Here is an 11,248-nt window from a genome sequence, read left to right as displayed (position 1 = left end):
AGGCAGAGGTCACATGCTCTCTGAATTCCAGGTCAGGACAGTAAAAGTGGAATTACAAAATATTTAAAAAGGGGCAAGGTGTCTGCTGGGGTGGAGTCCCCTGGTGCAGACTGTAATTGGTAAATGGGGGCCACTATTGCCTCACATACCACTGTTGGAATCCCCTTTCCCATTGGGGGTCTGGTAGGTGCACGGTCAAACCGAAATCAGGGACCCTCTCAGTGCTAGCAGGACAGCGAGAGGATGTTAGCCAGCTCTATTTAGGGGAAAGACCCCTCCCAGCCTGGGAGAGGCAATCTCTGGAGGACGGGACACATCAGAGATGGAAACAACAAAATGTTGCTTGGGTAGCAAATGGAGGGGTTGAGGTTTTGTGCTTGCTTCAGAAGCCACAGCATTGTTGAGATTCCATAGAAAATGGGGGGTGGCTTGCTTAGAACTTTGCCAGGGCTCAGGCAGCATCAGATCCTTCTTTCTGGAGTGATAGGGACGTGGTAAGACTACGTTGGGCTGTGCCCGCTTTCCTGGCTCCACATTCTGGCGCCCTTTTCAGACTGATGGACTGACATCAGTCCAACCACAGCCAGCGCCTCTGCCACTTCCCAGGATGACAGGAAGTTGGGGTCACGTGTGGCCCTTTCCCTCCACCACTCAGGGGTGTGGAGAAGGTTTAACGAGAACGCATAGAAAGCATGCAGCACATGACAAATGTCAGTTATGATTACTTGTGGAATGGCACTTCAAATTTATTCAAACTCATCTGAAAGAAATGTTTGTCGAACTGGATGTGACTCAAAATGACTTTGAATTCCCTCCTTTCAAGCCATTCTACTTCTGTTGGTTACATGAAACCTCTAACTAGTCATCGTTACTTCTAGCTAAGTTACCTGGTGAACCTGAAGGGATATGGGCTCACTTGGGGCTTGGCGCTTGATGCTCCGGCCCGCGGTTGGACAGCACAATTTCACCGTGGGTTGTCTGTGTGTGTGGCAGTTGTCTTCTCCGTTTAGCAAACGCTAAGAGGTTTAGAACCTAGAATTGATCGCACCCTTTCAGAAACCAGTCAGGCCTCTTCACATTACATGCAACAGATAACTCATTATGCACTGAAAGATGGAAATGTAGACTGAGCTTCAGGGTTTGACTGTTTCTGCTCTTCCCAGGACCTGGCTTCATCTAAAGGTGGGCTTCCTTCACAGTGACCAGCGGCGGTCCAATTTCTAGCTTATCTCGTAGGAGACTGGCTGGTTCTTGATACCGTGTTTCCCCGAAAATAAGACCTAGCGGACCATCAGCTCTAATGCATCTTTTGGAGCAAAAATTAATATTTACAACCCGGTCTTATATTGCAATAAAATAAGACCGGTCCTTATATTAATTTTTGCTCCAAAAGATGCATTAGAGCTGATGGTCCGCTAGGTCTTATTTTCGGGGAAACACGGTAGTTCTGAGACAAACACTACTTCCCAGAAACCTCAATAATCTCATTCACATTCTCCTGACTTAAAGATCCGGCTTTTAGCAAAATCTAGTCTATGAATCAGGATCCATAACCAGTGAGTGAAAACATCATTAGAAACAACTCGGAAACCGAAAACCCCATCCTCCACAGCTTATTCAGTACCCACTAACCTTAGTTTTTCACCAAATTCCAGGTAACCTAGTTACCTCGTTACCCAGATCAGGGCAGATGAAAATCAGCAGGTGAGCAGACCACTCTAGCTTTTAATAAATAGTGGTAACAAGTGACCTAAGAAACTATAAAAAGCAATCTAGAATAATTTATCACGGAGGCAATGGAGTCAAGAAAGGAATTCTAGACCATCTCTCTGGTCTGCTTGACTTCAGGTCCTTGGCCCACCACTGGCTTCATAAGCAACCTTTGGCACATACCTCAGTCACTCACTCTCAGCTTCAACTTCCTTCCCCCTAAAATGGGTTATTGTGAAGATCAAGAAAATAAGCAATCCTGGAGTGTTGAATGAGCACGCAGCATTAATGATGACCGTTGTGTGTATATATAGAAATGGTCCTAAGAGTTAGCATATTCTCTAGGAAAGCAGGTGGGTGTAGCAAGCATTTTAGGGAGAATTTTGTTTGGAAACATACTAAAACGTTAATTATTAGGAAGACACATGATTAATCCCCTTTTTTCAAGTTTTCTCTATTTCCCATAATGATCACATTTTACTATCCTTACTTTCCTTTCTTATCATTCTAGATGACTGGCACATGACAGCGCAATACACATGAATTTAGTGAATTTTGAAAATGACCCAGAGTATAAAGTCCCCTATAACTAGTGTTTTGGCCATCACTGAAACTGTGCCCTCCATCTGGGGAAACCTTCAAGGAGGAAATGAAGTTCTTTTGATGTCCACTCCTATTAGGCTTCAGACCTAAGAATCTGTGTGGCCTGTGATTCAGCTGGCTGGAACAGGTTGAAAACAGGTAGACAAGCGTTTTCTCTGCTGGTTTTGTTCTCTCAACCCACCCCATCTCACCAGGATGAGGCTCTGGCAACGTGGAGCCACTCATTCAAAATCTACAAATTACATAAAAACACGATTAAAATTTAGTAGGTGCTAAAACTTGGTTTTGAACTTTTATTAAAAAAATATATTTGCAAACATATAAAATTTAGGATGAAAAATGCTCATTTGAAAACATGTAATAACTTAATATTTGCAAACATACGCAGATGGTATAAAATTCATACCATTAAAAATGTTAACAATGCAGTATTGCGCTCATGGAACAAAAATCTTGCTGTAATTCCAGAGCTTCTCATCCCCACATTTCAGGGAGCTGAGAATCTGGTACACTGAAAGTCACGAGAGCCACATGGCCAAAGCAGTAATACAGAATAAAAAACCTTTCAGAATACATTTTAAAAACACGTTTAAGAAATCACACAGATAAAAGGGAAACACAGTTTTGCATTTTCCCCAAAGTGAAACATATTGCATCTTAGCGTTTCAAATGAAGATATCAAATCAAATATGAAACTGAGTGAAAACATTGCACACACCTCTCCTGCCGAATTCGCTGAAAAAAACAGGCTCCGGGAGGCCCCAGTCCACTCAGGGAAATGGACTCCAGCACAGCTTTTAAAAAGCCCAGCATAAATTGCTTTACTTGGTACAGATCTTAACATTTTAGACACCTGAACACTACTGGTTCCAGAAGGTACTTTGAATACAACAGAAAAAACCAGATAAGAAACACGTGCTCAGCAGCAAATGTGCAGCAAGAATGCAGGACACACGTCCCTGTGACTCTGTCTTCGCTCACGTGGACTGGGCCCACTCGTGCCTGTGCCACCTCTCACTCCTCTGTGTTTCCACATTTTGCCCAGTTACAATATAATGGCTGATTTTGTTTTTCTTTAAAGCAGTTAGGCACCTTCAATTTCATGTTGCATTATTAGTAATACAATGGCAGTTATGGCCTCTACTATCAAAATGAGAAAAATTCAAACTACATTCTTTGGGGAGGAGAGTAATAAAGCTGCATGGCTTAAAAATATTTACTAGTAGAGTATCTGATGGGGTTTAAAATTTTTACAAGGCAAAAACGCAGAAGAGGAACAAAGACTTGACATGCAAAAGTGGGACAGACATATCCTAAACTAAGCCCGTGAGTCCTCTGGTAGAGAAGGACCCAGGTCAACTTGGGCTCTTAAACCACCACTAGGACAGTGATCCCAAAGCCTTCGAAGGTAAGCTGTGGACACTCACATGCAGATAGCATGAAATGCTTCTCCTGAAAACTTAGGATTCAAAGTCACGCTTTACAAATCTCGGGAGAGATGCACAGTGAGGAGGAGCTTTTGCCTTAAAGGAACAAGGCCGTTCGGGAGGTGCAGGAGTCCTTTCAGACATCACATTAACCACAACAGAAGGGCAGTGCCACCCTCGGGTTGGGGGTGGGCGCACAGATAGACAGGGTGGCCTAAATGCAGGTCACCTGGAGTTCTGCAAAACCTAGGGAGAAGCATCTCTGTTTTGGTGTCCATTTCGATTCAACTAAGGTTTAAAATGAAGGTTCCATAAAGACACTGCAGCAATGTAAACATGCAACATAAGCTAGCATGAGGTTCTGGTTAGTGAGCCTGAATGAGGAATAAGGCAACTGAACTGTGACTTCTGGGCCAGGGTCATCCAACTGCAACTACCCAGGCTTGGCCTTGGCTTGACTTTATTCTAGAGACTCATTCTGGCCTGAACTTCCTGGTAATCATAACGGTGAAATTCTGGCTTCCGAATTTTCAATAAATGCTTTGAATATATAAATTTGGGAGTTGAAACAGGCTTACCCTTTTCAAGTCTCCATAAATTGGGCACTTAAAAGTTTATTTTTCACATTAAGGAAACTTTATCACAGATTCTCTTTATCATCTATCATATTCATTCCTTTGGATTAAAGGGTGAAAATTAGCAGATTTGATTATAGACCCTCTTTAGGATATTCTCTCTGAACTCCCTCATAGTATCACACATACTCAAATCATCATTTCAATTCAAATGTCTATTATAACAAGAATCCCTTGATTCTTCTGTTTACCAAAGCCCACTGAGACTAGATTTGGGGTGTGATAAAACCTGCTGGTGCAACTATTTTCTGAGAAAGGTCATGGCTCCCTGGGCACCATCTCCTGGTGTCTGTAACACTCCTATCTTACTCTAACTTTCTCTTTTCTGGTGATGCATGATTGATTCATTTTGGGTTGCTGAATTTACACACTACCTTTGAAAACAAACTATTCCTGATTGAGTATGCAAATTTATAAGCTTCCCCGACTTCTGCACAATTCACAAGTAACTAGGTAGATAGCAATAGAAGACACTAAATTGAGAAGCAGAAAAGTTGCCCAGGAAGCATGTTTAGACTAATAAAAAAGCCAATCAAACAAAGCATTCTTTATGCTAAAAAAACTAAGATTAAACTAAAACAAGTATGTAATTCACAAGTGATTTTCTAAAATCTCAGTTAGAAAAACAATCTATGGACTTATGATTGAGTTACCATTAAAGCTTAACTGATTGTTCCCGAGGAACCATCACATCTGTCAGCATTATTCACAGCTAATCCTTATGCTAGCTGGTTGAGCCATTTGGGTTTTTACCCAGTCATTAAATAGTGCTCAGAAAAGTAAGCAGTGCATCTTAATTGGTTAAATACTACAAAATGACCTGTATCGTAGAAATGAAGACACTTTCATTCAAAGAATTATCTTAAAATTACTATTGCTGAAATAAATCAAAATCTACATTAAAATATTACTAATCACCATTACATGCCATAAAAGAATAAATATAAATCATGGCAGATTAATAGCAGCATAACAAAGCATCTTTACATATTTTCACACTTTGGGCTGCAAAAGTACTCACAGCCTAGGAATACATTGGTAAAGTTCTGAATTTCACTTTGTTTTTTACTCCATATTCTACAATAAAGTAAGGGCAGTGTGAATAACAGCTCCCTTTTCTGCATAGTTTTAAAACTATTCTCAGTAGACTGAGGAATGGAACCAGAATGGCTTTGTCGGATTGGTCCACTGGTCCTTTTGTCAGAGTTAAGGAAAACAATCAACGACTTCTAACTGTGTTTACACAGAAAAGGAAAATAAGGCAAAACGTAACATTTTTAAAACCACTGGACAATTTAACTTAAAGCGAAATTTCTGATAGAATTTGAGCTTTACTAGCCCCAGCCTTTGTGTCAAAGGTATGACATGCCTCCTCCCACACCACCACAGGGCCTGACAGGGTCCTAATTCAAATGGTATCACCATCCTGGGAGCCTGTTGCTGGCAGCACGGGGGACACTTAAAAACAAAACACAATTAAGAAATTTTCAGAACTTTAAAGGCCCTAATGGGGCGTTCATATAAAATATAATTCACTTGAACAAATCAGTCCTAATTTGCCAACTTAAACTCTGATCTGTAAAACTCAAAGCCACTGCACACAGAGCTCTGCTCACTTCAGAACAGGACTATCGCCTAATGCTCAGTTTCTAGGGGGGTGGGGAGGCAGAAGGGATAAGAGCTGGGCTGGACTCTGACTGCTGCAAGGCTGGTGACACGTCCTCCCTTTAAGACCTTGAAAGTGAAAGCAGCTAAAAATCAGATTCCTTATTTCACATACTTGCTTACAGTTGATGAAAACACCCACACAACTTAACATAACGGTTTTTTTTTTTTTTCCCAAAACAAAGGTCTGCTGGTGATGCTTCACAGTGAAACCTCAATTATCACTGAGAACGTCACTTGGAAAACATTCTTAAGGAATGAGTCTCTTTCTCATAGGCTCAATTTCAGGATTCTCCAAACTCAATGTTCTGTTTAGAATTTTCCATGATGAGGACTATTTGTTTGTGAGGCTGACATTCTGTGTTCAGAATGATTTCTGCTCCAGTCATAGGTTGTGGTTGTCTTTGTTCTTGGTCAGAACCTGCAAGTAGACTTCATGAAGTGTACTGAGGAAGCCGGAGTCATTCTGGAAGAGATGCGTCATAGTCACTGCATCAGAACTTACGTCCTTGGTAACAGCTTAGAAAAAAGGCCATATAAATGCTTTGTAAAACTACCCAAAGAACCCCACCACCCAGAAACAACCATGATTAACATTTTGGAATTCACTCAGATATTTTTTCCAGCACGAGTGTATGCTCAGGAATAAACACTAGTCCTGGCTCACCCTGAATTTACTTTATAAACTAATTTCTAAAAAGAACTTACAATTTTTTTAAAATTAAAGAACGAAAATTCAAAGACTAAACTGATATCCTACATACCTTTATTAGATGTATTAACGTATCTTGGAGCTGAGACTTGCTGAGAATAATGGAAGGCTTTCGCTGACTTTCTGATGTTCCAACGGTTAGAGGAGAAGGGGAGCTTGCTTTCCTCTCAAGGTCTGTGGACCTTGTAACTGTTTGCTGGAAAACACTTGGGGACAGCAGGACTGAAGACACGGCTGTGGTTGTTGCAGTAACCAGTGGGGGGCCTGCAACCTGCAGGGGAACAATGGTCATTTTGTACCAAAGTGCAGAAGCCAGCAGCCAGGCCCAAAGTAGGAAAACCTGATAACCTGATAAGAAGTAGGAGACTGGAGCACAGAGTCCAACGCTAACTATTTGGGGTTCAGATAAATGTTCAGTAGAAGCACTTGAGCATTTTAAGTCTGGTTAGGAAGCTTGTTAGTTAAAGGATGACAAGCCCATTTCTGTGGTAAGAATGCCTTAGAGTGCTTATGGGAAGCCAAGTCCGATCCTCATAGAAGAGGAATATGATGAAAATTATTGTGCATAGTATGTACAATAAGAACAATTCTATGATGAATTAAAAATGTAAAGTTTTTATATGGGTGGCAGGGAAATGACTGGAAGAGGGCATGAAGGAACTTTCTGGGGTGATGGATACGTTACATATCTTGGGTAGCTACTCAAGGGACATATGTGTATGGAAAACTCATAAAAATCTTATTTTATTATATGTAAATTTTATTTAAATAAAGAGAATGAAAAGAATCCAATTATATGAAACATTCGTTTCTTTTGTAATGTTCAATTTATTTACTGTACCACTGAAGGTATCAAAGACACAATTTCTTAAAAATAAAACTATCATCTACCTCCTTCCCCCATTTAGATGTGCTTCTAGGCTAATGGCTATCAGAACACACAAACCAGTAATAATCAGTATTTTTAATAAATCTCACATTTTATACCATCAACAGACAATCTCCTATCTGTCACCTTCCTCGTTTACAAAGAGCAAAGATCTTGCCATAGTTTTAAGGGTGTAGTTTGGTGTCTGGGTCATATGGCTTCTTTTTTGGTGCAACCAGGGTGAGAACTGCTGATCACCATGTAGCAGGACAAACTACAGAGAAGACTGGTTCACAAGACCAGTCAGAAGTTGGCTTTAGTTTAAATTTTAGCAACTGAAAAAATTACGTGTGCATTCCAAGGCTGTAGGTGATGGACGGTGGGGACAAGTTTTTATAAACAGGGCAGAAGACAAGGAAGGGGCAGAATGTGCTGGCCTGGGAGGCTTGCTGTCAGGCAGCAGGGCAACGCTTCCCTCTGTTAACTGGGACGTCACAGCCCTTTCAGGCCAAAGAGTATTTCCTACTCCGAGAAGCAGGCTGGCCCGCTCTCACAGTCACCCCTCACAAGCACGGAGTGAGTTCCCGTGCTGAGGCTGCCCCTGCCCTCGTAGGCCCCTAGTCGGGGACGAAGTCCATACAGAGAGATGACTCGAGGTCTAGAGACGTCATGGTGATGAACTCTGTCTGGGGGAGCAGGGGGAGACTGCCCTAGGAGAGGGTATATCTAAACTTTTCACTCAAGTAAGTTTTATTTTACACCCAGCAGAACTTAAACACCATGTGTTCTCCAGAAAAAGGGCGTCCTTACCGTGATGGCACTAGGTAACACCTTCGGCTGGGCAAAGACTTCAGGATCCTGGTTTTGCTGCATAGACTGCAATGTTTAAAAAAAAAAGATGAACAGATGTTGCAAGTTTCAATTAAGATTTCCTAGTTACTGGGGACAAAACTAGGTAACCAGTAAGGAACAGTTCAGACATTAACCAGTTCCTGGATTCCTAAAGGAAGAGGCTGACAGGAGCTTGTGACAATGCAGTGGATGACGTGACTGCAGAATGACAGCTTTGGTCAGACGCTGACCCCGTTCAGTTCCTCTGAGAAGAGAGGTGTGTGCAAAGCCTTTAAGTGACTCTAAGGAAGAAGCTGAAACCCTGTCTCCTATAAGAGCTGGGGACAGCCCATGCCTATTTTTGCTGTTGAGTCTGCAGAGACGCAAGATCCTGGCAGTACACCTCTTAACAAGGCAATTTAAACTTTGGACAGGGTGGCAATAAGCAGTCTTCATCCAGAGGGACACACATGCTAAATTTTGCCCTCACTTACTGAGAAAGAACTTCTTGTTGTAGAGCAAATACATTAGAGCTTTGTGAAACCCTGGTCCTAAAATCCGATACTGTCATGTAAATGAAAATGTACACATATGCAAGCTTCCTTGAAAGACAGCATGCCAGACAGCAGGGTGCTGTCCCAGAGGTCAACATCTGGAGGGGTGGCATTCAAGACTGATGGCTGCAGAGCAACAGGAACAGGGGCAGCAGGCACGTTTTAGGGGCATATACTTAAACAGAACACTCTCTCCTCATACTGCAGAGAACCTCAGCAGAAATGGCCGGAAATGACAACTTAATGAAGTAACCAAAATGATACATTCTTCTTTCTATACAAGATTTCAAAGGAATGAAACAAAATATCCTGTTAACTTAAGAAATAATATACAATTATTATGATAGGATCTTCTATACAATATTATTTGGTAAAACGTTAAGATTGGGGTTAATAATAAGAACATGAGACTAAAATCCTGAAAAAGCAACCAATACATTTTAGAGTAAAAAGTTCTACCACCTTTCAGTTCGGTGATCTTGCAATTCACCAACCGCATAAATTATTGAGGGACAAACTTCTTCAGCCCCCATAATCAATTTACCACCAAGTCCCACTAATCACACTTCTTAATAAATCCACTTGTCCACACTCCCAAATTCAGGCCCCCATCAGCTCAAGCATGGGTGACGGCCACTGCCTCCTTCCTAATACATCATCCTACTTCTGTCTTCTCCTTTCCCAGCAAGCCACCCTCTGCTCAAAGCACTCGAAAGATTCCCCATGGCTCTGAGGACAAACCTGTAACTCCGTAACACAATTTATAGTACCTGCTTCCCTGCAAGTTTCTTTCCACAGTAGATCCCGTCACAGTACAGTGCAGCAAGTGCCTTCTCATCTCCAGGCCTCTGCATGTGCTATTCTTGCCTCAAACACATTTTCAACCTTGTCTGGCTAACTTCTAAGTCTTCAGATCTCAGCTGAACATGAGTTTCAGCAGGAAGATGTATCTGACCTCATACCTCCAAACCTGGCATGCTCGTAGGGCACCCTAGGGTGCCTGGTACAAGGCAGGAGGCACTCAGTGAGTACAGAGGACGTTACAAATGGAACAGAGTTGGGGATCATTTGGATCTGAGTCAAATAAACTCAGTCTGGGATGATCAGGCAAAAGAAAGCAAAAACCCTAAAATGCATACCCTCATAGGAAAATGAAAATATTGTTTCTTAGCTTTCTCAGTTGAAATAATTTTGGGAAGTGGAACTGAGTTACACCACCATTTGCCAATTACTTGGTTGTTCACTACAGGACTTCTGACCTCCCCTTTCTTCTAGCCCCTGACATACTCAACAGTTGTTTCTTTAAAAAACCTACTCTGTCATGTGTCAATCAAAGTCAGTCCTTGCAGTTTTGTACCACTCAATTATAGCTACCCCCCACCCCCCGCCAGTACCTGAAGGGGAGCAAGCACCATGTTGCTCAGAGTGGTGGAGGCTCTCGCTGCTGCAGTCTTAGGGGGAGGCTCTATAAAGCTCTCAGGCGTGGCCAGCTGGCCGGCCGCTGGAGAAAAGCTGGGTGCCACCGCACCTTTCCCAAGTGACTGTGTCTGTATTTGGTCATGCTGTGGGGTCAACTTGAGTTTCTGGAGAAGCTCAACGCCCGGGAGGGATGTCCCAGCGGTGCTTGTCATGCTCAGTGGGGTCCTGAAGGGGCTCTGGCTGGCGGTCAGACTGGCGTGGCTCAGCTCAGGGACTGGCTGACTCAGGAGTGGAGACCTTTGTCTAGGTGTGGTCTTCACCGCCTGCATCATGGTGCTGTTTCGGGGCAAGCTGGGGGGAACCTGTGCCGTAGGAGCTTCTGCTGGCAAAGTGGGGCTGAGCCCAGGGCGCAGCGGGATTGCATAGCTTGGGGCCTGCTTTTCACTGGACTGTGTGATGGAGGCAGGAGTGATCAGCACCGGGGTGGTGGCTTCAGGTTGCACTGAGTGGTGGGCAGCAGGATGGACACCCAGGTTTTCTGACTGAGGGGCCCCTCCTGACTGCTCAAAGGAAAATGGTAGGAATGAGCTGGGCTCTTTCTGGGAGGCTTCTCCTGGCAGCTTCTCCACTTCTTCTGAATCCAGACCCACGACTGTGGGCTGTTCCTTTGGCAAAGAGGTTCCAAATAATTCTTCCACTGTCAGATGTTTGTGTCCAGATGGAGCAGACTGAAAAACAAATCAAACCACACAATGAAAGAAATCTCCTGCAAACCAATGTAACTAAACTTCTTTTTCATCAAATTTATTTGCCAAAATTGTTTG

General features: G+C 42.8%; 1 protein-coding gene across 1 annotated transcript in view; it reads right to left on the bottom strand.

The window, feature by feature from the left end:
• Positions 1-2,577: 2,577 nt before the first annotated feature.
• DCP1A (decapping mRNA 1A) overlaps positions 2,578-11,248 on the bottom strand; it is a 49,283-nt gene continuing 40,612 nt past the window's right edge. Inside the window, exons 7-10 of the mRNA XM_081073062.1 lie at positions 10,400-11,152; positions 8,431-8,496; positions 6,805-7,023; positions 2,578-6,506 (exon numbers count right to left, since the gene is read on the bottom strand). Coding sequence (XP_080929188.1) covers positions 6,426-6,506; positions 6,805-7,023; positions 8,431-8,496; positions 10,400-11,152 — 1,119 coding nt within the window. The 3' untranslated portion in view covers positions 2,578-6,425. The remainder of the gene's footprint in view (positions 6,507-6,804; positions 7,024-8,430; positions 8,497-10,399; positions 11,153-11,248) is intronic.

Source organism: Rhinolophus hipposideros, assembly GCF_964194185.1.
Source record: "Rhinolophus hipposideros genome assembly, chromosome: 14".
NCBI classification, from domain to species: Eukaryota; Metazoa; Chordata; class Mammalia; order Chiroptera; family Rhinolophidae; genus Rhinolophus; species Rhinolophus hipposideros.
This window is presented reverse-complemented; position numbering and strand designations above follow the sequence as displayed.